Source organism: Dunckerocampus dactyliophorus, chromosome 2, assembly GCF_027744805.1.
Source record: "Dunckerocampus dactyliophorus isolate RoL2022-P2 chromosome 2, RoL_Ddac_1.1, whole genome shotgun sequence".
NCBI lineage: Eukaryota > Metazoa > Chordata > Actinopteri > Syngnathiformes > Syngnathidae > Dunckerocampus > Dunckerocampus dactyliophorus.
The window spans coordinates 31,052,501-31,079,134 of record NC_072820.1 but is presented as its reverse complement, the minus strand read 5'-3'; the positions used below and the strand labels follow the sequence as shown (position 1 = coordinate 31,079,134).

The window sequence follows — 26,634 nt, the reverse complement described above, 5'->3', positions numbered from 1 at the left end:
AGTACATTATGCTTTGCAAGACGTGCATTTATCACCATCTAGTGGCTGAATTTAATATAGTGTTCCTGTAAGCGTCACTTCACTTCACCATCAAATAAAATGGTTGTGTATAAACTGATATCTGTAAATATGTCAAAAATATTGAAAATCAAATATTTATGATTTCACTATACAATACATGATACAATGTGCTTATCTGCTGCTTCGCTATACGGTACCGTCCATTAACAAAGACAAATAAAGTTAATTCAAAAATGGGTAGTGCTGCGTTCAAAACCACCGATAAAGTTAGGATTTACGAACACCCTACACCAATGTGGCATTTCACGGATGTATGTCAAGTGTCACTTTTTAGAGCGCGTATGAATATCAATAGCCACTATTCAACCCGTAACATAGGACCATTGCCAAGGGAAAGGTCGAGTACATGTTCTTCATTCTACCAGTCCAAATCGCGTGATAACAATTACGTTGGTTAAAGATCCTGATTGACTCTGAAGTTACCACGCCCCACGCTATCAACAACATGTGTTGCTAGCTGGTCCACAACAACATGGAGACGTAAATTGCCGGGGGTTCCACTCATCGAGGTTGACTGGAATGAGAACAAGCACAACTAGTTGATTTTTTTAATATTCGTTTCGGGAGGTAAAAGCTGTTGAAAAAATGGTGAAGGAGCAGTTCCGGGAGACAGATGTGGCGAAAAAGATGTGAGTGGCTTAGCAAGCTGGCTAGTGTCAGTTAGCTACTAACGCTAATGGCAGTTTGTAATGTTTATTTTCGGCGTCGTGTTATTTATTATTCATGTTGACATGTGGCATAATGTCTACGCAAGTTTGGTGCATATTCGTGAAGTAGCATTCTTGCGTGGGGAGATTTGAGCATGCGATGTTTGGCCTAAGTAGTTGTCATTAATATGATTTTAAAATGGAGTGTGATACAGTTTACTTTGCTTATTTTGGCGCTTTTTAGCCCATTTAGTAATCTGCAAGCAAAGTGTTGGTGCAGCTCCTGACTCTTCCAGGCCTGCCTGTTCAACAACCATTTCCTCCTGCATTTAAGTTTGTGTGCAGGCCTTTATCATCTTTAGTGCTACAATAATGACACAAATTAACGTAACAGCTCTTCAATTGCATACTTTCTTCCTAATCCTACAGAAGCCACATTTGCTTTGGCATGAAATCTGCAGACCAAATGCGTCAGCAGGCCCATCTTCAGGTGGTCAGCAAGAACCTGTACAGCCAGGACACCAAACACTCTCCGTTGCCTTATGGAGTGCTGGACCACCGCATGGTAGATCTATGCATTTTTTGTGCTACACCAGCAAGAACTCCCCTCACATTTTGATATATCTGATTATTCTCATCACGCAGGGAACCAGCGAGAAAGACAGACCATGTTTAACATGTGGGAAGAATCTGGCCGACTGTTTGGGACATTACGGCTATCTAGATTTGGAGCTGCCGTGTTTTCATGTTGGATATTTTAAAGCAATCATTGGGATCTTACAGGCAAGTGCACTGTATTGTACAAAAACACATTACATTAGTATCTACGGTATCTAATCTATTTGTAATATATTTACATTTATAATTTAGAGGACGCTAGAGTGTTTAAAAACAATACTGTACAATTTGTGCTGACATTTGTGTCTAACCTGTGAAATCATTAAGAGACAAGTTTATTCATTTAGCCTGTTTACTACACAAAGGCAGTACAATGTGCTGGAAGTGGAAAAATAACGACATTTAAAAAAATACATGTGTAAACTAAAAGAAATATGTAATGTATAAGAAATATTTTTAAAATAGTCAATGGTGATTATATTTTCAAAATCATTTTTAAAAATTAATACATTTCATACTAAGAATACTTTCTTTTTCAATTATTTAAGATATATTTTCTTAGATTTTTCATATTTAGTATATTTTCATTTGTTTGCTATTTATATTTTATTTTTTGTAATCACTGCTGAACTGAAGTTGGACTGGAGTGCACCTTGTACATTGTGCCTGTAGAGGGCGCTACAGGACTTAAAAATGAATGCAATGTCTTGCCATTTGTGAACAAGCAAGTTTTTTCATGTAACTCATTTAATACTTCAAGGCAGTTTGTGGTGGAATTAGAATAAGAAATAGTCAATATATTCAAAAGTATACTAAATATGGAAAATAATGAACATATCTACAATACAAATACTTAAGAGGAAAATCAGAAAAATATATTTAAAATAAGAATACAGGGCAAAAAAATGGAAAAACTATCTAGAATAAGGTTCAATTACAAAGATGTTTTTTTTTTAATTTTACAAATATATTTAAAATAAGAATACAGTGCTCTAACATTTATAGCAGGAGATAGGTTCCCAAAATAGCCCACGATAAGTGAAATCCGCGAAGTAGCCAACTTCAGTTTTTTTAATAATGATTATATATGATTTAAGGCTGTAAAACCCCTCACCATATACTTTATACATTTTTCTCACACAGGCATTAACATTTTCTCACATTTCTCTCATTGTTTAAACAGTGAAAAAAGTTCAAACCTTTGTTTGAATTTTAATCTACCTTAATGATCAACACAAGAAATTATTAAGTCACTCACGCATATTTCAATCCTGTGACTGTGCCTTTTTGTCCTGGCGTTGTTCCACTGTACTGTAGCGTTTTTGTATCCTTAAAACATAGTGCTGCGGACAAACCAAATATTCATGTACAAGCTAGCAAGCAAGCTAGCGATGACACTGGAGACATGGCAGGCACAAAGGAGATTGATTGACAATGGCCTACAGCTAATCAGGATGCAGAAATCAATGGGCGGTGCAGACAGACGACAACGGGAAGAGATAGGTTAGCTTCCCACAATGCAATTATCAGTAAAGGGCGAGGCTCGGCCTGTAACGGCTTTCATATGCTGTAATTAAAAAAAAAAACGCACAAAAAAATCAGCAAAAGCTGAACCGTGATAGAGCGAGAGAACACTGTACAGAACAAAAAATGATTAAAATAATAAAAATGGAAAAGCTGCCAAGAATAACGTTAAATCACAAAGGTATGGATTTAGCGGCCACTGAAAAATCCCCCGGAGAAAATTTACACATAGGAGACCCTGTCTAACGCGGCCAGCGGCCATCCATTTTGTATCCCTTGGTCAATATCTGGCCGCATATAGCGGCCAAAATGCAGACTCAAGCAGAAGCTTCATGCACGAAAAAGTTTCGTTTTTTTAAGCAATGAAGCCGTCGTGTGTAGACTTTAATTACTGAGTCCTAGGTCGACATAAAAAAGCCGTATTCTTACTTTGCAACGCCGCCCTGAAAAGATTAAATGACGGCCAAAACGGTAATCTTCCCACTTTGCAATGCCGTGAATAGATTCTAAAATAGCCAAAACACCTGAATAAAACATCTAAAATATCAATTAATTGCCGACTAATTAGAGATTAGAAGCCCATTCAATAAGAAAGGAGTGATGGTATTGTTAGTTTACGACGATCTTCGCACCTCCTCCGCACTCAATTGTTCACGCACACACCCATTCATGATTGCTTCACGCGTATCCTGTACATATATCCTTGGGCTCGTTCACTAAAATTTTTATTTCTTGCTTTTAAAATCGTGTTTTAAAAATAATCAAAGAGAGAAATTTGTGACGTTCTGCAGGACAGGAGCGAGCATCCGCTGTCCTGCGCTCTTATTTGGCGGGCTGTGCCTTCTCCGGGGAGGAAGAGGCAGCCGCTTCATGCCTGGTGGCCGCGCAGCTGCGGTCAATTAACATTTGTGGCGGATAAAAGGCCAGCGCTGTCGAATGTGCTTACTGATATTACTAGTTTCCTCACCGGAGCTGTTACCTCGATTTACCTACCTGTTTATGTGTCAACAGAGCGTTTCCCCTATGTCTCTTGGTTTTGCTCCAGTCTTTTTTGTGAATACATGTTAATATGTGTGCGCACAAATTCGAAATGGCCGCCAACCTGTTTATAGCAGCCACCTGTCTATAGCGGCCACTTTTGCCGTTTCCCTTCAGTGGCCGCTATAGACAGGTTTGACTGTATATAATGCTGTCTTAATTGAACATTTTTTGACACTCATATATTTGAGTACTTTTTCTCATGTGGTATTTTGCATGTAGATGATTTGTAAGACATGTTCAAGCATCATGCTGACCAAAGAGGAGAAGCTCCAGTTCATGGACATGTTGAAACGTCCCAACCTGGCCTACCTCCAGAAACGAGGGCTAAAAAAGAAGATCTCCGACAAATGCCGCAAAAGAACAACTTGCCTGAATTGTGCTGCGTTTAATGGTAAATAATAATATTTTTTGTGCTCTTTTGGAGGGGGGGAAGAAGCTGAGACAAACCTGTCTTTATCCTCAGGAACGGTGAAGAAGTGTGGCCTGCTGAAAATCATACACGAGAAGTACAAAACCACCAAGAAGGTGGTGGAGCCTTTTGTGTCAGAGTTCCTGCAGTCCTTTGACACAGCACTTGAACACAATAAACTCATGGAGCCTCTTCTGTCAAGAGCGCAGGTTAAAACGACTTCCACCACTCTCTTTGTATATTTATGCTGCCCTTTGTCACTGATTTAGCTGCCATCTCTTCTGTAGGAGAACCTCAACCCTCTGGTGGTGCTCAACATCTTCAAAAGGATTCCCCAGGAGGACATCTGTCTGTTGCTGATGAACCCAGAGGCGGGTAAACCTGCTGACCTCATCCTCACCCGCCTCCTGGTGCCCCCGCTCTGCATCCGGCCCTCCGTGGTCAGTGACCTCAAGTCGGGCACCAACGAGGACGACCTCACCATGAAGCTGACGGAGATCATCTTCCTGAATGATGTCATCAAAAAGGTGGGCACCCGTTTCTTCATCCGGTCATCCGCTTGTTGTAATTGACCTTCCGTGTCGTCCAGCATCGCATGACGGGCGCCAAGACGCAGATGATCATGGAGGACTGGGACTTCCTCCAGCTGCAGTGCGCTCTCTACATCAACAGCGAGCTGTCCGGCATCCCGCTCAACATGGCACCCAAGAAGTGGACGAGAGGCTTTGTGCAGAGACTCAAGGGAAAGCAAGGTAGTATGACAACACAACCCTTACTTGATTATGTCTTTGGTGTCCTAATTGGTGTGCAAATAGCTGGCAACACAAGCTTGTAGCAAAATAATTGTGTCTACAGTCAAGCATGGTGGTGGTAGCGTCATGGTCCGAGGCTAAACGAGTGCTCCCCAGTGCGGGGAGCTGCGGCTCATTGAGGGGAATGATTCATTCCAACATGTAATGTGACATTTTGAAGCACTCTGGGGCGCTAGGCAGTTTTCCGACATAATAAGGAGCCCTACCACAAGATGACAAATGAAGGCTCCTCCAGACCTGAACTCTAATGTGCACCTGTGGGGCATCATCAAGCAGGAGGAAGGAAGGTGGATCAGTGCTGGGTAATGGTGTCACAAGATTAAAACGTGACAAGATTTCTCAAAAAAATGTCTCGTGAATAAATAAATGAATTAATCATACAATACATGAAAATGAACTCGATAATTTTGCTGACCTTAACATATTGCCATTTGCGTGCTTGTCTGTTTTTCTTGTCTGCTACCTCTAAACAGGCAGGAAGAGAGTTCACTCTGTGCATAGGTTTCAGTACCCTGGCATGTTTGTTCCATGGAACAACGGCATGAACGGAGTAAACCTTTTTGTCAGTCATACAGTCTCTTTGTCTCGGTGGGTGGAGGCTGGGGCCGCTAGCATACACACAGAGTGCAGAAGAGTGTAACGTAGTATAAGTTAAATTAGTAGATTGCAATATATTGTCACATTGTTTTTTTAAATAGTTTTTCATTGTACTGTTAAAAGTAATGTTAAAATCTCATCTCGTGTTGTTCTCATAGACCCAGTCTCGTGGGTCATCTGAGTATTCACATTCACATTCATGTTAATTTTTACATCTTTGCGTGATGTGCTGCGATCTTTCAGGTCGCTTCAGAGGCAACCTCTCAGGCAAGAGAGTGGACTTCTCCGGCAGAACTGTCATTTCCCCGGATCCAAACCTAAGGATCGACGAAGTAGCCGTGCCTGTCCACGTGGCCAAAATCCTTACCTACCCCGAGAGGGTAAGCGTCGCATTCTTAGATCCGATACTTACACCATTCACTGTCGCCTTGCTCCCTAAATATGCCACTGTGTCTCCAAAGGTAAACAAAACCAACCTGGAGCTGATGAGGAAGCTTGTCCGTAACGGCCCGGATGTTCACCCCGGCGCCAATTTCATCGAGAATCGGCGCAACCAAATAAAAAGGTACACGGTACCAACTCAATGCTTCCTGGTTACCTGTTTGCCCCCCTTAAACGTGAGCTTCCGAGCAGGTTCTTGAAGTATGGAAACCGCGAGAAGATTGCCCAGGAGTTGCGCTTCGGCGACGTGGTGGAAAGACACCTGATCGACGGAGACATCGTCCTCTTCAATCGACAGCCCTCGCTGCACAAGCTCAGCATCATGGCACACATCGTAAGTTTTGTTAATATATCACAAATGCAATGTTAACTGCGGCCTCTCCTATAGTCGCCGGGGGCATGGTCAACAAAGCAAATAACCGTTGGGGTCTCTAGTTAGTACTGGGCCAAAAAATAGTGGTGGAAACAGCTGTGGCTGTAGGCAACCTCCTGATTTACAGTAATTAACTCCACAAGATGGCTGTATTTAAAGTGACATGAGGTGTGATCTACCTCTGCATGCACTTTAAAATGTTGCTTCTCAGCTCTGTACCACTATTACAATATTGGTTCTGTTGCCGCTGTTATGCAATATTCTTGTTCCATGAATCCATGTGCTCAAAGGAAGCTATGTCTTCCTCTCCACTTTCTCTCTCTCCTGTCATTGTTGCAGTTTACGTAAATAAACACTCCGGCTATAATTAGAGCATTTATGGTAAAACAGTCGTCCCTCATTTATTGCGATTAATTGGTTCCAGACACAACTGTGATAAGTGAATTTCCGCAAAGTAGGACTCCTTATTTCTAAAAGAAATATTTACATAGAGCATAGAAAACCTGTTGATGACCTTCTAAATATGTTTTTAACATTATTCTCAGGACATTCAATCGATCGCAACTGGACTGTTCAGGTTGTCTTCCTGGAAAAACTCAATGGGACAGACACCAGTCAGACTAGATAGGAAAGCTCTAGTCTGAGAGTTTGGTGAAAGATCCAATCTATTTATCCTCTAAAGGAGGGGGCAAGTCCAGACAGGAATAGTTGGCTCTTTAGTGTTTAGTTTAGTCAAATGACAATCATTAGGATACAATGGAGTAGGGCCTCTGCCCGCTAATGATGGTCGTTTGGGTGGTATTGCCTCATTAGCATCCCATTCAGATGTAATGATGATCATGCACCCATCTGAAACCAAGGTGGCTATGCCTTGTTTATTTGTTAGAGGGCAAATGACTGAGTCTTTTAGGAAGGGACGAAAAGATAGCATTGTATGTGGAAGAAAGGTGGTGTTGTAGACCCCCCACAGCATATCTTGGGTGCTAATTTTTACCCATGTGTCATCCACATATCTGTACAACATATGACATGATTATTATAGGACATATTAACATTATTAGAGCTTTCTAGACAAAGTAACACTTCTATACATCTTTAGACTGGTATCACCCAATATAGTAATAAGACAAAATACAGACGCACATGTTAGCATTGGGTACGTTTGTACTATTACCGACACCTAGTGACAAGTGTAAAATACTACACATCACAAAGTGTCTTTCAGTGTATTGTCTGAATGCCTTACATTAGGCCTGTCAGGATAATTGATCAATCCATTAATCGAACGATTAAAAAAATCAAGTTGGTCATTTTGTTGGCCTCGATAAATTGACATGTGCATGCGTGTTTGTTTTCCTCTCGCTCCTCTCTTTACCGCACAGGCTGAATGACAAGAAGGTTCACTCTGCACATTGGTGAAGTTAGTTTCATGTTGGACGTTGGATATTTGTCTCCATTGCTGTTAATTTCACATTGGCAGTTGGATATTCGGCTCCGTAGCAACACACACAGTGCCTGGACTGCTCTCTCATGGTGCGGTGAGCTCACACGGGAAGAGTGTATTGAAATATTTCCGCAGTGGACCGCTCATTCACAGCGGCGTGTCCTCACAAACACTAACTGCAGCTGAACTAACTGCAGCTGCCAGAAACATCGGCTAATTTGATGAAAAAATGTTAATATTCTTACTAGTCAAAACTTGTTGTTGTGACAGGCCTACCTTATATTTCTATTTTAGTTCATTTTGCTATTTTTATGCTTCCAAATTCTTCTTTTAGGCCAAAAATATGTAAAATTTGCTTAAATAAACATTTTTACTAGTAGGCTGCAGTAAACCATGAAACAGTGATGATTTATTAAGTAATACACAGTCGTCCCTCGCAATATCGTGGGTCCGTTGTTGCAACCTTGCTATAACGCGTTTTTTCAGAAATTAATTAATTAATATTCGCTGTTTTGTGGTGGACTGTGGTCTAGTATTAGTCAAAACATATTGAAATACAAGTGATGTGCAGTATTCTGGTCACAAAACATTGAGACATTGGCACCTTTCAAAACACCCAAGCACCCAACACCCAAAATAGCCAGCAATAAGTGAAACCCGCAAAGTAGTCAGCTTCATTTTTTTTTTCCAAATATTATATGTTTTAAGGCTGTAAAACCTCTCACCATACATTTTAGGAGTTTGGCCTCTCAAGACAATATGACTTCAAAAGAGTAATACATTTGCATCATAAAAATGCCTCCTCAAAAAAATGAGACCCCACAAATCGCTCGGCGTTATATTTGTCTTCCGCAGTGTCCCTGCACACTGTCGCCTCTCCATTCATGTGTATGTGATGAAGACACTGGCATCTTCTTCCACTGTGGAACACGCGTAAACAAGATGGCCGCAGGGCTCCATCGCGGCACACGAATAGAGAGGCAACAGTGCGCAGGGACACGGTAGGAAGTAAACAACCATTGATTTCAATATTGAGGGAATGGGTCTTGGAGAGAGATGACATAGAGCCTACACGAACAACTTTACTTTTATTGTCATTGAGTTTGAGCATATTCATGGACATCCAGTTTGTGATGGCCTGGAGACAGTCTTTAAGATCAGTAGGGGGGTAATGCTGAGGTTGGTCGTGAGATACATCTGATTGTCATCAACATAACAATGAAAACGAATGCCAAAATAATGAAAACTATTGGGGGGAAGAAGATTAATTATAAAAAAGTAGGGGACCGAGGACAGAACCTTGGGGGCACACCTTGAATGATTGGTGAGCATGAAGATTTAACATTGTGACTTTGAATAAATTGCGAACAGTTGGACATGTAAGAATAGACCCACTGTAGAGGTGTGCCGCAAGCTATATGATCCAGGAGGACAGTGTGGGATATAGTATTAAAAGCTGCGCGGAGGTCGAGAATGAAGAGAAGGCCAGAGTCTGCTGCCAGGAGGAGGTCCTTGGTGATATGAATGAGAGGGGTTTCAGTACTGTGATTGGATCGAAAACCAGACTCTTAAGGGCTCAAAGTGATTGTAAGTACAAGTAGATGCTCCTGGTTTTGAGCGGCTACTATACGCTGAAGTATCTTGGAAATAAATCGAAAGTTTGCTGTGGGTCTATTTTTAACAGAGGACAAAAAATTACATTGTTTCCAATTTTAAAAAAAGTGAAAAAAACTTGCAAGAAAAGCTTCTTCTCAAATTGGCAGGCCAGAGTCAAACCTCACAGGACATTCCGCTTCAATGAGTGCGTGTGCACGCCGTACAACGCCGACTTTGACGGAGATGAAATGAATCTCCATCTGCCTCAGACGGAGGAGGCCAAAGCTGAGGCTCTGGTCCTAATGGGGGTACGTACGTAATGTACGGTATATGTTTCCCTATTGTTCTCGTCATGAAGTGTTTTGAACGCTGCGCCATTACATTCCAGACAAAAGCCAATCTGGTAACTCCAAGGAACGGCGAACCTCTGATTGCTGCTATTCAGGATTTTCTGACAGGTAATAATAATGTTTGTGTTCTTTCAGAAAAATTAGCTTTTATTGCATATTTCTACCACCTAGCGGGATACCTCTTGACTCTGAAGGACACCTTCTTTGACCGATCCAAAACCTGCCAGATAGTCGCCTCAATCCTCGTGGGCAAAGATGAAAAAATAAAGATTTCACTCCCCCGCCCGGCAATAGTGAAGGTACAATTCAGTGTGTGCAGGACAGGTGTTGTGACTGTGAAACGCGTGTAATGCTCCATTGTGTCCTCCAGCCCATGTCTCTGTGGACAGGCAAGCAGATATTTAGCCTTATCCTGAAGCCCAGCAAGGATTGCCCCGTCAAGGCCAACCTGCGCACCAAGGGCAAGCAGTACTGCGGCAAGGGGGAGGACCTTTGCCACAATGACTCTTGTGAGCATAAGCATGTGCTCGACATTCACAACTTTATTCTCTGTTCTGCTGCCTTCCTGACTCTTGTCAATCGTCCCAGTCGTGGTCATCCACAACAGTGAGCTGATGTGTGGCAGCATGGACAAGAGCACCTTGGGTTCGGGCTCCAAAAACAACATCTTCTACATCCTACTGAGAGACTGGGGACAGCTGGAGGCCGCCAACGCCATGTCCCGCCTCGCAAGACTCGCCCCCGTCTATCTTTGTATGTTGCATTCCCCTTCCCTTTACAATATATTGCTTTTTTTTGTATTCATAAAAATAAATTCCCCTGTAACTTGCAGCTAACCGGGGATTTTCCATTGGTATTGGGGATGTGACACCCGGTCAGGGTCTGCTGAAAGCCAAGCAGGACCTTCTGGATGACGGCTACCACAAGTGTGATGAATACATAGAAGCTCTGGAGACGGGCAAACTGCAGCAGCAGCCGGGCTGTACAGCTGAGGAGACCTTGGAGGTACCTGTAGCATGTTGCGCTGCTTATCACGTTATGAAAGTATCTCCTCTTAACTAAAAATTTGCCGTTGACGTTTACTTAAGTAACTGGTAAGTGTGGGCTGTGTGAAAACATTCTTTGTTCAAGCTGGGGGTTTTTTCCTCCTTCCAGAACTGGTATGTCCAAACCAGCAACACACTTTTTAAAGTAACATATGTACGTAGATATGCTATGAGGTTCTATATATTTCAAGAAAAAAGGGAATCTCAGCTTTGTGATATAGGTGAAAAAGCGTACTATTAGTTTCAAATTCTTTATTTTTAAAAAGGGACAGTGTACATTAATCAACATTTCATCAGAAAGTAAATGTACCCGAGTTAGCTGAAAGGCTAATTTTCATCGGCAGTCCCTTTGCCAGATGGTAATAGACCCAACAAAACAAAACAACAAAAAAGACACCATACACAACAGACATAGACAGAAAAACAGTCAGCATTACATTTCCCCACAGTACAAGTTATATAATAAAATTAATAAAACCAAAATGAAAAATTATAATACAAACACCGCCAAGTCAGCCATATTGGCTACCTTACCATTTACATTTAATTTGTTAGTAAGAACTAGTAAGAATTAGTAAGAACTTTGGTCTTTGCTCTTTTTTTCCGATATTTGCTGTTTTATTTTTTTATTTCCCAAATATTTCAACTTTCTTCTTAAGTAATCTTCATACACTTTCTTTTTGTAGTAATAAGCCGTTTTTTTCCTCAACCTAATTCGTTCAAAAATTACAACTTTATTTTGTTTTGTTTGTTTCTCATATTAGGTCTTTAAAAAAAAACATTCATATGTGCTAATAAAGTGTTTAAAAAAGTGTTTAAAAAGTTATTTTTCCTGTGTGTGTTCTCGTAAAATTTTTTGTCATTAGAATACGACTTTTTTCTCTTAATATTTTGACTTTATTGTCTTAAAATTACAGCTTTTTTCCATTTCTACTACTACTATTTCAACAATTTTTCTTCTCGCAATTATTATTGCCACAATATTTTGAGTTTATTCTTATAACATTCTAACTTTTTCCACAACCAAATTTTCAAAAAAATTGCAACATTTGTTGTTTTGTTTGTTTTTCATATTATGACCTTTTAAAAGTCTCTCTCAAATATTTCTACTTTTATCATGTTATTTTTCCTCATAGTATTCTAATGTCCTTCTCTTAAAATTACGGCTTTTTCGACTTTTTTATTCTAATTGTTTATATGATTGACTGATTGATTTTATTCATTTATTTATATATTTTAATCTTGTAAAAGTACTGCTGTTTTTTACATTTTTGCTGCTGTTGTTGTTTTTCAGTTTGCTTGTTAAATTATATTTTTAGAATGTGCTGCGGAAAAAAAGAGCTCTTCGGACACCTGTTCTAGGAGGTTTAATGAACCAAAGCAAATTTCTTTTTAATGTCACGTTTGTTTATTTTGATTTCTCTAGTATTAGCAGAATGATTTCCCCTGACATTTAAAACAATTTTACCAGGCACCGGTTTGCAAAGTGTGCCACCTGAGGATGGAAGAAAATGGCTTCAATTTTTAGGCATTTCAGGGGGTAGAGAGGTGTTAGCCACGTCTTCGCAACATCAAGATAGGCACAGAAACCCGAGAAAGATAAAGGAAAACCTTGTTTTCAAGATAAAGCCCTTTCCTCGTAACCTTTTTTTCCTAGGAGGTTCACTTATGATTGCCAGCCATTTTAATGTCACGTTTGTTGATTTTGTTGGAGTATTATCACAATGATTGCCCTTGACATTTGAAATAATTTCATAAGGCACCGGTTTGCAAAATGTGCCACCTGGGGATGGAATTAAATAGCTTCAATTTTCAGGCATATGGAAGGTTTTCCACAGCGTGAGTGTGTGTGCTTATTGATCGCCGTTGAGCATCCATTTATTTCAGTGCAGCAAATTTCCTTTAACACTCGAACTCCCAAGGCAGTCATTTTGACTGTTTTCAAAATTTGCGATGTCATAAATTGGTTAAAAAAAACCTATGTACCCATAGGACCCTGACTTTTCCTAAATGTGTGTATATTTTATTCTAACATTGCTTTATCATTAAAATTTCAAAACACAAAAGAGTTCTGAGTATTACTACCTCGAATGACCATCGCAGTCAAATTGACTGCCTGCTTTTTACAGGGGGTGTCATATTTCACGATTTGCTATATTTTTCCCGCCCTTCCTCCTGCTCTATTGGCTGTTTGTTTTTTATGCTCTGTGATGCTAAAACCTAGCTGTAGCTTCACTCAAGAGAGACAAAAATGACAAGTAGAAAGAAGGTGACAGCTATGGAGGCCTTGCTTCAGAGAAAATAGTTGCAGTTCGAGTTTGCATGTGTAATTGCAGAGAAGTTATGTTGTGTCAATTCAATCAAACACTCAATCACTATAGTTTTCATTTGGTGTCCTGATGTGTTTTTTACCTATTCCACCAATTTATTTTTAGATATTTTTAATGATAATCCAAATTATATACAAAGAGTCAAAATGACTGCTATGGTCATTCTAGTAGTTGCAGAATTCTGGTAGACCGAGTGTTAATGTCTTGATTGTTGTTTTTATTTATTCAGAGTATTTTCTAGATGATTGCCGCTGACTTGGATCGACTTTTAATCCTGTCGTTGAGGAAATGAAAAGAGACTGGGGGTGGCAAAGAAAGTGATAAAGCATGGCTGTGATTCTTTTAAGTTTGCTTTTTTGTGGACAAATCCGGATATTGTGTGTTTTTTCTGTGCTGATCAACAGGCTTTGATTCTCAGAGAGCTTTCAGTCATCAGAGACAGAGCAGGCAGTGCCTGCCTCAGGGAGCTGGACAAGAGCAACAGTCCTCTGATCATGGCTCTGTGTGGCTCCAAAGGCAAGTCACACGGGGGGCTTCTTTTGCCTGTCTGGTATAGAACAACAACTATACACTGCATGCACAAGTATTTCATTTTCCTGTACAGTGAAACCTTGGTTAGCGTCATTACTCCGTTCTAGAAGGTCAGAGTCTATCAAATCGATGTTTCCCATAACAAACCATGTAAATCCAATGAATCTGTTCCAGAAAGCCAAAATGTTAACACAAACAAGTTTATATAGTTTTACATACAGAAAACACTTCGAAATGCGTATAAATGACACAGGGACAAATGAACATTTAACGTCACTTTTACTGCAACAAAAGACACAATCTGGCAGCGAAATCAACAAGTACACCACCTTCATGTTTTGCTATGAGTTACTTCTTGAATTCAATAGTGTTTCTCACATTCTTGATCAAAATGCTGGCACTTGCAACATTTTTGGCCCCATTTTGGGTTATTTTGCAGCCATGATCAACAAGAAAAGCAGAGACTTGTGGCGTAACTGTGTTAGTTAGCACAGAAATACAGAGTCAACAGCTGATGGTGTCATAGACTGGCGACGGAGCTGGCTTCTGGTTGATGTTTCCATGTGTTAGGAAGATAATAGGATGCTAACAAGAACGTTTTGTGATAAAATGACATTAAGAACACAGTTGGACTCGCGCCATGTTATACGCTATCCGGAAAATGTATGCAAACAGTGCCACTGTATTTTTCTGTACCCATTGTTAAGAAAACTCCTGTATCCTTCTGACATTTAATTATCTATGTCACTCTTGAATAATTTTACAATAAAAGAACCATTAAGAGCATTTAAAGTCACCGTCGGTAGGGTGTCGTTGACAAGCCTACAATGCACAGACCTGCCAACATGTACGCATTTTTCATACACGCCATGCACTATGCTGCTCTCAGGTACGCATTTTGTTGCATTTCGCCAGTTTCACTTTCCTCGATAGTGTCTGCATGTAGCGTGATGTGCCCCTCCAAAAATATCCCCGACCTGTGGTGACCATTAAAGGAAAACTGCACTTTCTTTGGAATTTTTTCCATCATCCACAAGCATAAGGCCAAAGATGTAAGACATGAACATGTCTTTCTCTTTTTTGTGCGTTCTACATATTGGAAAAACTGCTAGTATGAGGCAGCTAATAATGCAATGAAATGGGATTCACCTATTTCACCTATAAAGCTCTCTATTAAAACACCTCTAAAAACTCTCCAACAATGTTTTATGGTGTTATATTCATGCTGTGATCATGTCGTAACAGGCACATTCATGATAACATACAGTACTTACTACAATACCTATAGTATTGTGCTGTATTTTCATCATTTTAATCATTTCATCATCACTTCATCATCACAATCATCACTTGTCTTGCTGCTGTAACAAGTAAATTTCCCCGCTGTGGGATAAATAAAGTACATACAATACAATACAATACAATTGCTGGAACTTTCTTCCTGGGCGCATTGATTTCACAGAGCCCATAGCAACGAACGCTACTTTGGTCAACAACAGCAGCATAGAGAGAGCGTTTGCTATCACTAATCATGGCAGACTTTGTGAGAGCTATCGACGATGACTACTTTTTAATTTGAATGCCCTCCAGGCAAAGAATAACGTTGCTGGGTGCTAGGCTTATCCAGTTATAGTGAAACACTTAGCCATTCTCGTAGCGTTAGACGTAGCACTAGTGCTAAAGGGTTCATTGACAAAGTAAAACCAGAATGAAACAGTCACTTCCAATGTCCGCTCTCACTGGGATGCCAGCTGATAGGATGGCTGTATCTTTCAGCACAAGACTTGTGTTCCCTGTTGAGCTGGTAAATTCAGCATAGTCTTGAGGTAAAAAAAAAAAAAAAAAATGCTAACGAGCATCTATGTTCTGGAGTCTAAGTGTATGGACTGCTTCAGTCTGTCCGGATGTTTAGTTGATGTCGTGTGGAATCTCAAAGTTGACCAGATTTTCAGCTAATTACCACAGCCTTCTACTATACGCGTGCGAGGCATTATTCATAACCTAGCATTAACTTTTCCAAACTCACAGGCGATGCAGCAACAGCAACTCTGTAGCTTACGATACCTCTTGGTAGTGGCCTGGGATGAGGCCATGTGAGCGAGGCGCTGTGTCAGTCCGCCAGAAAAGTAGTTCTTCGGTGTTAGGGTCGCAGTGTTATGCAATGCATGTTATGCATTGTTGGCGTTCTATGGAGGGTTTCTTTTTATTTACTTATTTAGGGCTTTATAGGCAGAATAGGTGCTTCCCATTACGTGCATTGTGAGTTGCCTCGTGCTAGCTGTTTTTTTTCCTCTTTAAAACCCACAGAAAAAGGGAAGGACGTGTGTTCCTGGATGATGGGCAAAAGAAATAAAAAAAACTGTGCAGGTTTTCTTTTTCCTTAAGGCTGTGATTGATCAGCTTGTAGTACCTTATATCCTGTTTGTATACGACTCATTCAGAGGGTGGGCAGCCCACCTCCGTGAATGCCTTCTCCTCCAATTTTGGATCTACTGATTGTTGTCGCACATCAATTAGCCTACGTTCACACTGCAGGGGACCATGCCCAAATCGTTTTTTTTCTTTAAATACGATTTTTTTATGTGGTTGTTCACATTGCCAAACAAATGCAAATTGTTAATGTGAACGCAAAGAGCTGGTATCGGAAGGATCGATATTTCAGTATCAATCTGCACATTGCTAGCGTGTTCTCCTTAACGTGTTTGTGGCAATTTTAAGGATTTTGTGCAGCAGGAGTCAGTATTTTCTCAACCAAATGATCCAAATGATCCTGTGTAGGAGATTAAGAAGAAAGAGGGCAAGAATTTTGGCTGTGTCAGTTCGTAGGCAACTTGCTGTGACGTCTGTTCCAAGGTGTGTGTGGGTGTATGTCTGAGGCAGGAATGGTGACACATTGACGAGACTGCTTCATTAACTCCTTTTTAAAAATAATTTTCGTATGAGAAGAAAAGCTTTTGCCTACATTGGTGAGTACCTTTATCCACGTCTTGCACGATAAACCACACCTTTCCACGACTGCCTACATCCGTGAGTACCTTTTTAAAGTCTCGGTAGGCACGGCAATACACTCTTTTCGATGACGTATAGGTCGAATATATGCGACCTGACCGTTCATACTGCAGTCGCATCACATACATATCGGATTTATATCCACATATGAATGAGGCCTGAGTCACATTTGAAAAAATTGGAATTGTGCTGTTCACACTGACATGAAAAAAATCTGATACAGATCTGACAAAAAAAAGTCGGAAAAAAATCGGAATCCTAAAACATCAACCACAACTGACTCCGCTCATCAATATATTGATATATACATTACATTTAAAAATCCCAGGAAACGGAAAATGAAATGGAACGAACACCCGTTAGTCAGTAACTTCATGTAAGGTTTAAAAACATGAGATAGATTTCTTATGACACAAAGTAAAAATCTCTGTTGCTATAAACCATGAGGGGGCCAAACTTTTTCCAGTGAGGGCCACATAGTGAAAAATGAAAGGATGTAAGGACCACTTTGATATTTTGTAAAGCAACACATGTAGATATGCTAAGAAGTTAGATGTATTTTTTAAAAAAATGCATCACAGCTTTGTGAAAAAGCCTATTATTAAAGTGAACTTCAGTCTTGGCTTCCCGCCCCCCCCATTTTTGCTGTTGTTTGTTTTAATTTTCCAAATATTTCAACTTTCTTCTCAAATAATCTTCGTAAATTTTCTTCTTGTAATATGACTTTGCATAATATTTTGACTTTATTCCCATAATAATATTAACTTTTTTCCCCCACCAAATTTTCATATTACACACATAATTTTTCCTCATATTCAGAGTTTGTTCTTGTAAAATTGCGCCTTTGTCCTTTGTAAGTATACAACTTTTTCACTTAATATTTTGTTTATATGTTCTAAATACATATTTTATATATATATATATATATATATATATATATATTTCCCAACTATTTCAACTTTCTTCTTGTAAATTTTTGTCTCGTAATTGAAACTTTATTTTCGTAATATTTTGACTTCATTCTCATAGCTTTTTGTGCAACGTAATTTTCCAATAATGACAACTTTATATGTTGTTTTTCATTTTATTACGACTTTAAATAGTCTTTCTTTAATATCGTTATTCTTCCTCATATTATGACGTTATTCTCATAAAATTTTAACTTTTCTCACTAGAGTACAACATTTTTCTCAATATTTTGTTTTTGTCTTAATATTATTGTAAAATTACTGCTGACTTTTCATCATTAAATGTATAATATGGTTCAGTAAATGTATAATATGGAATACTTGCCTGATAACTGTGTATGCATTGTATGTCAAATGTTCCTCCTTGTGACAAAATGATGATGGTATCCCGTCTTGATCCTGTCTCATCATTTTTTTCCTTCTGATTCTCTCTTATGCACACAGGTTCCTTTATTAATATCTCACAGATGATTGCATGTGTGGGACAGCAGGCCATAAGTGGCTCTCGAGTGCCTGACGGTTTTGAAAATCGATCCCTGCCTCATTTTGAAAAGCATTCAAAAGTAAGAGCCTCACTGAAGCCCTTTCTGTTAATGCCATCCATCCATCCATCCATCCATCCATCCATCCATCCATCCATCCATCCATCCATCCCTCCATCCCTCCCTCCCTCCCTCCCTCCCTCCCTCCCTCACTCACTCACTCACTCACTCACTCACTCACTCACTCACTCACTCACTCACTCACTCACTCACTCACTCCCTCACTCACTTATCCGAGGTCGGTTGCGGGGGCAGCAGCCTAAGCTGGGAAGCCCAGACTTCCCGCTTCCTGGCTACTTCGAGCAGCTTCTCTCGGAGGATCCTGAGGACTTCCCAGGCAACTTGAGAGACATGGTCTCTCCAACGTGTCGTGGGTCTTCCCCGAGGCGTCCCACCGGTTGGACGTGCCCTGAACACCTCCCCAGTGAGGCGTCCGGGAGGCACCCTGACCAGATGCCCAAGCTACCTCATCTGGCTCCTCTCAATGCGGAGGAGCAGCAGTTCTACTCCGAGTTTCTCCCAGATGACCGTGCTTCTCACCTTATCTCTAAGGGAGAGCCCAGCCACCCTATGGAGAAAACTCATTTCAGCCACTTACCTGTGATCTTGTCCTTTCAGTCACTACCCAAAGCTCATGATCATAGGTAAGGGTAGGAAAGTAGATCGACTGGTAAATTGAGAGCTTTGCCTTTCGGCTTGGCTCCCTCTTCACCACAATGGACTGATGCAGAGTCCGCATCACTGCAGATGCCGCAACAATCCGCCTGTCAATCTCGTATGCCATCCTTCCCTCACTTGTGAACAAGACCCCAAGGTACTTAAACTCCTTCACTTGGGGCAGGTTCTCATCCCCGACCCGGAGATGGCACTCCACCCTTTTCCAAGCGAGCGAGAACCTTTGGACTTGGAGGTGCTGATTCTCATCCCAGCTGCTCCACACTCTGCTGTGAATCGATCCAGTGAGAGTTGAAGGTCACAGCTCGATGAAGCCAGCAGGATCACATAATCTGCAAAAAGCAAAAACCCAATCCTGCAGCCACCACTCCTCCCTCCGAGTTTTTGCCTCAGCGACTGCCAGAGCAGTAGAACGCTTGGCCTGCCGGCACCTGTCAGCTGCCTCCAGAGTCCCATAGGCCAAAAAGGCCCAATAGGACTTCTTCAGCTTGACGGCATCCTTGACCACTGATGTCCACCAATGAGTTCTGGGATTACCGCCACAACAGGCACCGACCACCTGACTGGTGCAGCTCCAATCAGCCACCTCGATAATGAAGGCACAGAACATGGCTCACTCGGACTCGGATGTTGCTGCAAGTCCGACAACACGACCACAGTGTCCATCATCGAACTGCGGCCCACGGTGTCCTGGTGCCAAGTGCACATGTGGGGACACCCTTATGCTTCAACATGGTGTTCGTTATGGACAATCTTTGATGAGCACAAAAGTCAGATAACAAAACACTGCTCGGTTTCAGAGGCGGCCGTTCCTCCCAGTCACTCCTTTCTCACTGTCGCTGCGTTGAAGCCCCCCAGCAGAATAAGGGAATTCCTCGAGGGAGTACTCTCCAGTACTCCCTCTAAGGACTCCAAAAAGGGTGGGTATTCTGAATGCTGTTTGGCGTATAAGCACAAACAACATTCAGGACCTCTCTCCTCTACCCGAAGGCGGAGAGAAACTACCCTCTCATTCACCGGGTTAAACTAACGTACAGTCATGAAAAAAATTATGAGACCACCCTTGTTTCTTCAGTTTTCTATTCATTTTAATGCCTGATACAACTAAAGGTACCTTTGTTTAGACAAATATAACAATGACAACAAAAATAGCTCTTAAGAGTTACATTTTTTGGCAGTACAATGCTATAGCTATTCATGTAAGAACTTAAGTGATTTTGCTTATGATCAAGAAAACCATGGAAGTTGCTAGATATCAACTCTTAAGTTAAACTCTTATGAGCTATATTTGTTATCATCGTTATATTTGTCCAAACAAAATATACCTGTAGTTGTACCAGGCATTACAATGGATCAATAAACTGAAGATTTTTGAATGAATTTTTTCCATGACTGTACTCCCTGAGCCATGAAGCAAAGAATTGCCACTCACTGCTGGCAACGCCAGAGTGGAATAAAGTCCAGCCCCTCTTGAGAGGACTGGTTCCAAAGCCCTTTCTGTGCGTAGAGGTGAGTCTAACTCTATCTAGCCAGAACTTCTCCACCTTGCGCACCAGCTCAGGCCATTCCATGTGCCAAGAGCTAGCTTCTGCAGGTGAGGATCGGACTGCCAAGATTCTCGCCTTTGGCCGCTACCCAGCTTGCTCTGCACCCGACCCCTTTGGCCTCTCCAATGAGTGGTGAGCCCATGGGAGGGGGGACCCATGTTACCTCTTCGGGCTATGTCCGGCCGAGCCCCATGAGTGCAGGGGCGGCCACCAGACGCTCGCCATCCTGTCCCACCTCCAGGCTTGGCTCCAGAGGGGGGGCCCCGGTGACCCGCATCCGGGTGAGGGAAATCTAGTTCCAATATTATTTCTCATCATTAGGGTCTGATGAGCCACTCTTTGTCTGGTCTCTCCCCTTGGACCTGTTTGTCTTGGGTGACCCTACCAGGGGCATGAAAGCCCCCGACAACTTAGCTCCTAGGATCATTGGGACACACAAACCCCTCCACCACGATAAGGTGGTGGCCCAGGAAGGAGCTTACTGTTAACGATTTCTTGCAATTGTGACGTCAATAGCGACATATTAGCTGCATCAGTCAAAGGTATGTGTTTTTATCCCTGCTTGGTGGTGTTTCTTTGTATTTTCGCAGTTGCCCGCCGCGAAAGGCTTTGTGGCCGACAGCTTCTACTCGGGCCTGACACCCACTGAATTTTTCTTCCACACCATGGCCGGCCGCGAGGGACTGGTGGACACTGCTGTGAAAACGGCAGAGACCGGCTACATGCAGGTAACATATCCTGTTAGCTCCGGCAGACCACATATACCCCTTTGCCACTGTTGCAACCTTTGGTGTTGGTGCTGGATTAAGATCAAGGCCGGAGTGGAACCATGTTGCCGTCAAACTGACTCAATACCAATTTAAATTTCCACTGTCCTGGGGAGCCGTGTCATTACGTCACAGGGGTTATGCCTTCCATCAGGAAATAACAGGATATTTCAAGTGTAAAAAATGTACCCTGCACTCTATTTTCAGGTAAAAATATAAAGGTGCAAAAATTTAAAAATTAAGGTGCAAAATGCAAGGGGAGGATGGTCAGAAAGCAGCTCACACTGTTAGCTGGTTTGGTAATTTGACAATATTTTTTGTAATTTGACAAAGTAAAAATATTTAGAGAAAAAAGTTTTGTAATGAGGAAAAATGTCACAATATTAGGAGAATAAACTCATATTATGAGGAAAAATAATGTTATTTTAGTAGCTTTGAGTTTAAATATGAAAGAAAAACGTTTTATGTCGTGATGTTATGAGAAACAAACTAACCAAAGCTGTAATTTTTGGAAAAGAACATTTACAAAAAAGTCGAAATAAAATGAAAAAACAGCTGTAATTTCACAACAATAAAATCAAAATATTAAGAGACATATAATATCAAATATTAAGAGACAAAAGTTGTAATGTATCAAGAAAAACTTGTAATTGTACAAGTATAACATTGTAATATTATGAAGAAAAATAACATTTTTGTAGAATATGGTTGAAATGTTAAACAAAAAAACTTTTGACCTGTAATATGAGAAACAAACAAAGAACAAAATAAAATTGAAATTTGTGGAAAATTTGGAAGGGGGGAAATTTATAATATGGGAATAAGTTATTATTCCCATATGGGAATATTACGAGAAGAAAATTTACGAGAAGAAAATTGAAATAGTTGGAAAAAAAAACCAAGCAGAAATTGAAAAAACAGCTGTAGTTTTGAGAATAAAGTCAAAGTAGTAGGAGATAAAAGTTGTATTCTAATGAGGAAAATGTTTCAATTTTACAAGAATATACTTCCCTCATAATATTATGAGGGGAAAATGTCAGAGTTGAAATATTAAAGGAAAAAATTATATATATATTTTTTAAGTAATATTATGAGTAGGGTTGGGCATCGTTGGAATTTGAGCTATTCCGATTCCTTGTTTCGATTCTGGTTCCTAACGATTCTACAACCCCTGGCAAAAATTATGGAATCACCAGTCTCGGAGGATGTTCATTCAGTTGTTTAAATTTGTAGAAAAAAAGCAGATCAGAGACATGACACAAAACTAAAGTCATTTCAAATGGCAACTTTCTGGCTTTAAGAAACACTAAAAGAAATCAAGAAAAAAAGATGTGGTAGTCAGTAACAGTTACTTTTTTAGACCAATCAGAGGGAAAAAATTACGGAATCACTCAATTCTGAGGAAAAAATTATGGAATCACCCTGTAAATTTCCATTCCCAAAACTAAAACCTGCATCAGATTAGATCTGCTCATTAGTCTGCAGTTAAACAGGAGTGATCACACCTTGGAGAGCTGTTGCACCACGTAGACTGACATGAATCATGGCTCCAACACAAGAGATGTCAATTGAAACAAAGGAGAGGATTATCAAACTTCTTAAAGAAGGTAAATCATCACGCAATGTTGCAAAAGATGTTCGCTGTTCACAGTCAGCTGTGTCTAAAATCTGGACCAAGGACAAACAACATGGGAAGGCTTTTAAAGGCAAGCATACTGGTAGACCAAGGAAGACATCAAAGCGTCAAGACAGAAAACTTAAAGCAATATGTCTTGAAAACAGAAAATGCACAGCAAAACAAATGAGGAACAAATGGGAGGAAACTGGAGTCAACGTCTGTGACCGAACTGTAAGAAACCGCCTAAAGGAAATGGGATTTACATACAGGAAAGCTAAACGAAAGCCATCATTAACACCTAAACAGAAAAAAACAAGGTTACAATGGGCTAAGGAAAAGCAATCGTGGACTGTGGATGACTGGATGAAAGTCATATTCAGTGATGAATCGCGAATCTGCATTGGGCAAGGTGATGATGCTGGAACTTTTGCTTGGTGCCGTTCCAATCAGATTTATGAAGACGACTGCCTGAAGAAAACATGCACATTTCCACAGTCATTGATGATATGGGGCCGCATGTCAGGTAAAGGCACAAGTTTACGTTGACATTTTGGACACTTTTCTTATCCCATCAATTGAAAGGGCGTTTGGGGATGATGAAATCATTTTTCAGGATGATAATGCATCTTGCCATAGAGCAAAAACTGTGAAAACATTCCTTAAAGAAAGACACATAAGGTCAATGTCATGGCCTGCAAATAGTCCGGATCTCAATCCAATTGAAAATCTGTGGTGGAAGTTGAAGAAAATGGTCCAACCTGCAAAGCTGATCTGGCAAAAGTTGGAGCCAGATTGATGAAGAGTACTGTTTGTCACTCATTAAGTCCATGCCTCTGAGACTGCGAGCTGTTATAAAAGCCAGAGGTGGTGCAACAAAGTACTAGTGGTGTGTTTGAAGTATTCTTTTGTTGTTGTTTTTTTCATGATTCCATAATTTTTTCCTCAGAATTGAGTGATTCCATAATTTTTTCCCTCTGATTGGTCTAAAAAAGTAACTGTTACTGACTACCACATCTTTTTTTCTTGATTTCTTTTAGTGTTGCTTAAAGCCAGAAAGTTGCCATTTGAAATGACTTTAGTTTTGTGTCATGTCTGTGATCTGCTTTTTTTCTACAAAATTAAACAACTGAATGAACATCCTCCGAGACTGGTGATTCCATAATTTTTGCCAGGGGTTGTAGATTCCGATTCTTTTCAAAGGTAGGCTCATAAAAGTTTGCATGGTTTAAATGGGGACGCTAACCAAACCCTCTCAATTGAAGCAAAGACATTTGTTGAATGAAATGTCTGAATGTCTCCATGATTTCTTTTAATATTTTTTTAATTATATGAACTTTTTATGAATTACTTTACTATGAATTTCTCACAGGGCTATTATTAACCAGTATATAAATATCAAACAATTGAACTTGAACATAAATAGAAGTCTCTTTACATAATTTCTTTACATTATCATTTTTATTTTTGAAAGCCTAGTTCCTACTAACCTGTTTTCATTATATCAAACAAGTAAGGTGAATGGAGTAACAACTTGCTGGCTCAAGCTGGTGTTGACGTCAGGTAAAGTACACAGCATTACGTTAGCTGGATATTTGAGTTGGCCAATGTATTCGCAGTATAAAGTACCATTTGTTTGCTGCTTTAATGATGGCATAAGATTGACGTAATTTATTGTTTTACTTACCTGACTGGTTGTAAGAAGTCCAGCGTAGCGTGTCAAAAATGGGGCACTCTGCACACCGTGAATCTGATGGTGTTTAATCCTGTGAGTGGTGCACCCTTCTTCGCATGATATGATGGTGTTGCCAATGTTTCAAGGCGCAGACCGTTCATTTTTTAGCAGAACTTCAACCAAACTTTCCAGCATCGTCGCACACTGTCCATGACTGAAATGGATGCACATCAACAACAGCAGCAGAAATGGGGGGAAAAAGAGCTAAAAGACCGACGTTCATGCTAATAATATGCTTTTTCAACTATATCACAAAGCTGAGATGCATTTAAAAAAAATATATATATATAACTTTTAGTATATTACAAAATATCAAAGTGGCCCTTACATCCTTTCATTTTTCAGTATGTGGCACTCGGTGGGAGAAGGTTGGACACCTTAGCTGTAGAACAACCAATATCAGACATTACATATTTTATGCCGACAGAGGCGTCTGGTGAAGTCCCTGGAGGACCTGTGCTCGCAGTACGACCTCACAGTACGAAGCTCCACGGGCGACGTCATCCAGTTTATTTATGGTGGCGACGGCCTGGACCCCGCGGCCATGGAAGGCAAGGACGAACCGCTGGAGTTCAAGAGGGTCCTGGACAACATCCGGGTAAGGGGCACCGAGGGAGAATGTTTGTTTGGCATTTGACATACTTTTGCTGTTAGCGGGGTGGTCAATGGTGACTCACATTCATTCTTTTGAGTGTGATAATTTTAAATAAATGTTGATTTAAGACAAGATGGGATCTGCTTGTGCTCCATGACATTTCATAAAGTGGGATTCCTTCACAGTCATAGGTCAAAGTGCTTCAGCATGTGGATAGAAGGCAGCTTTGGAGTGAATTTGACGTAGGAGTTCATGAGTGGCAAGGCAATTTCACATAATTTTTTATGTTTGTGTTGGGTCAACAGGCTATATTGTTTGGGTCAAGAGGCCTTCGAACACACACACACACACACACACACACACACACACACACACTACTGGCTCAGCTCCTTTACAGTAGATGATTTCTATTCCCACAGGCGGTCTACACTTGCCCGAACGAGCCGGCGCTCAGTCAGAGCGAGCTGGTTCTCACGTCAGACGGCCTCATGAAGAAAGCAGACTTCATGTGCTGCAGAGACAGCTTCTTGGAGGTACGAATGTCTTGTCAAGTGCCATCCCTTACTGATAAGAGAGAAATAGATTGCTATTTTGTATTTGACCTACTTCTCTAGTTTGCCCTGGAGAAAACAGGATGCAAATGCAAATGGAACACCTTCTATCTGTACCCTTCACCTGCAAATGTTTGCAGAACGTGGAGATTCGTGTGTTCATCACTGACAAATGAAGGAAAATGTCAAATGTTAATGTCTTTATCTCGTGCCAGACAAATTACAAATTACTACAATATAATGTAAACCTTAGCAATCCTTTATGGTGATATTTCAATTTGGACTACCGGCTTTACATATTTCATTTTATATTTGTCCACCAGATAGCGCAACTTTTTCCCATTCAAAGCATGCAGCAAAATTATCATCAGGTCATGTTATTTCGCCACATAGCCAGATCTTGGACTTTATTCTTTACTGTACACCAGGAGTGGGGGAACATTTTCCTATCAGGGGTTAACTTCCTACATTTCTATAAAACTGTGACTATAATCAAAAATACGTTTATTAATAAATATTCTAAGCATTTGTGGGTTACATTTTTTTGGATCATTTTTATAATACAGTGGAACCTTGGTTTTCATCATGAATTCCTTCCAAACACAAAAAAATATTAACACAAAACACCATTATTATTATAGAGAATAATGGTGGTTTTACATGCTGAAAACAGTGTCAAATACATATAAATGACATTGATAAATAATGAACATTTAACTTGACTTTTACCTTTTATTGAGGATTAGAGCTAGAAGTTAGAGCTGTGTACTTGGTCACTTGAAGTTTACTG

General features: G+C 40.4%; 1 protein-coding gene across 3 annotated transcripts in view; it reads left to right on the top strand.

Moving 5' to 3' along the window:
- The first annotated feature begins 397 nt into the window (after positions 1-397).
- The window catches only part of polr3a (polymerase (RNA) III (DNA directed) polypeptide A), a 46,736-nt gene continuing 20,499 nt past the window's right edge, over positions 398-26,634 (top strand). For 2 of the 3 annotated variants that reach the window (XM_054766846.1, XM_054766845.1), the window contains exons 1-21: positions 398-710; positions 1,158-1,293; positions 1,374-1,511; positions 4,131-4,302; positions 4,375-4,529; positions 4,608-4,847; positions 4,910-5,072; positions 5,973-6,109; positions 6,191-6,294; positions 6,363-6,504; positions 9,751-9,891; positions 9,972-10,041; positions 10,105-10,232; positions 10,304-10,442; positions 10,522-10,686; positions 10,766-10,938; positions 13,714-13,825; positions 18,262-18,380; positions 21,172-21,309; positions 25,126-25,296; positions 25,713-25,826. In XM_054766846.1, coding sequence (XP_054622821.1) covers positions 667-710; positions 1,158-1,293; positions 1,374-1,511; positions 4,131-4,302; positions 4,375-4,529; positions 4,608-4,847; positions 4,910-5,072; positions 5,973-6,109; positions 6,191-6,294; positions 6,363-6,504; positions 9,751-9,891; positions 9,972-10,041; positions 10,105-10,232; positions 10,304-10,442; positions 10,522-10,686; positions 10,766-10,938; positions 13,714-13,825; positions 18,262-18,380; positions 21,172-21,309; positions 25,126-25,296; positions 25,713-25,826 — 2,901 coding nt within the window. In that variant the 5' untranslated portion in view covers positions 398-666. The remainder of the gene's footprint in view (positions 711-1,157; positions 1,294-1,373; positions 1,512-4,130; positions 4,303-4,374; positions 4,530-4,607; positions 4,848-4,909; positions 5,073-5,972; positions 6,110-6,190; positions 6,295-6,362; positions 6,505-9,750; positions 9,892-9,971; positions 10,042-10,104; positions 10,233-10,303; positions 10,443-10,521; positions 10,687-10,765; positions 10,939-13,713; positions 13,826-18,261; positions 18,381-21,171; positions 21,310-25,125; positions 25,297-25,712; positions 25,827-26,634) is intronic. The other variant, XM_054766844.1, reaches the window with a different exon arrangement.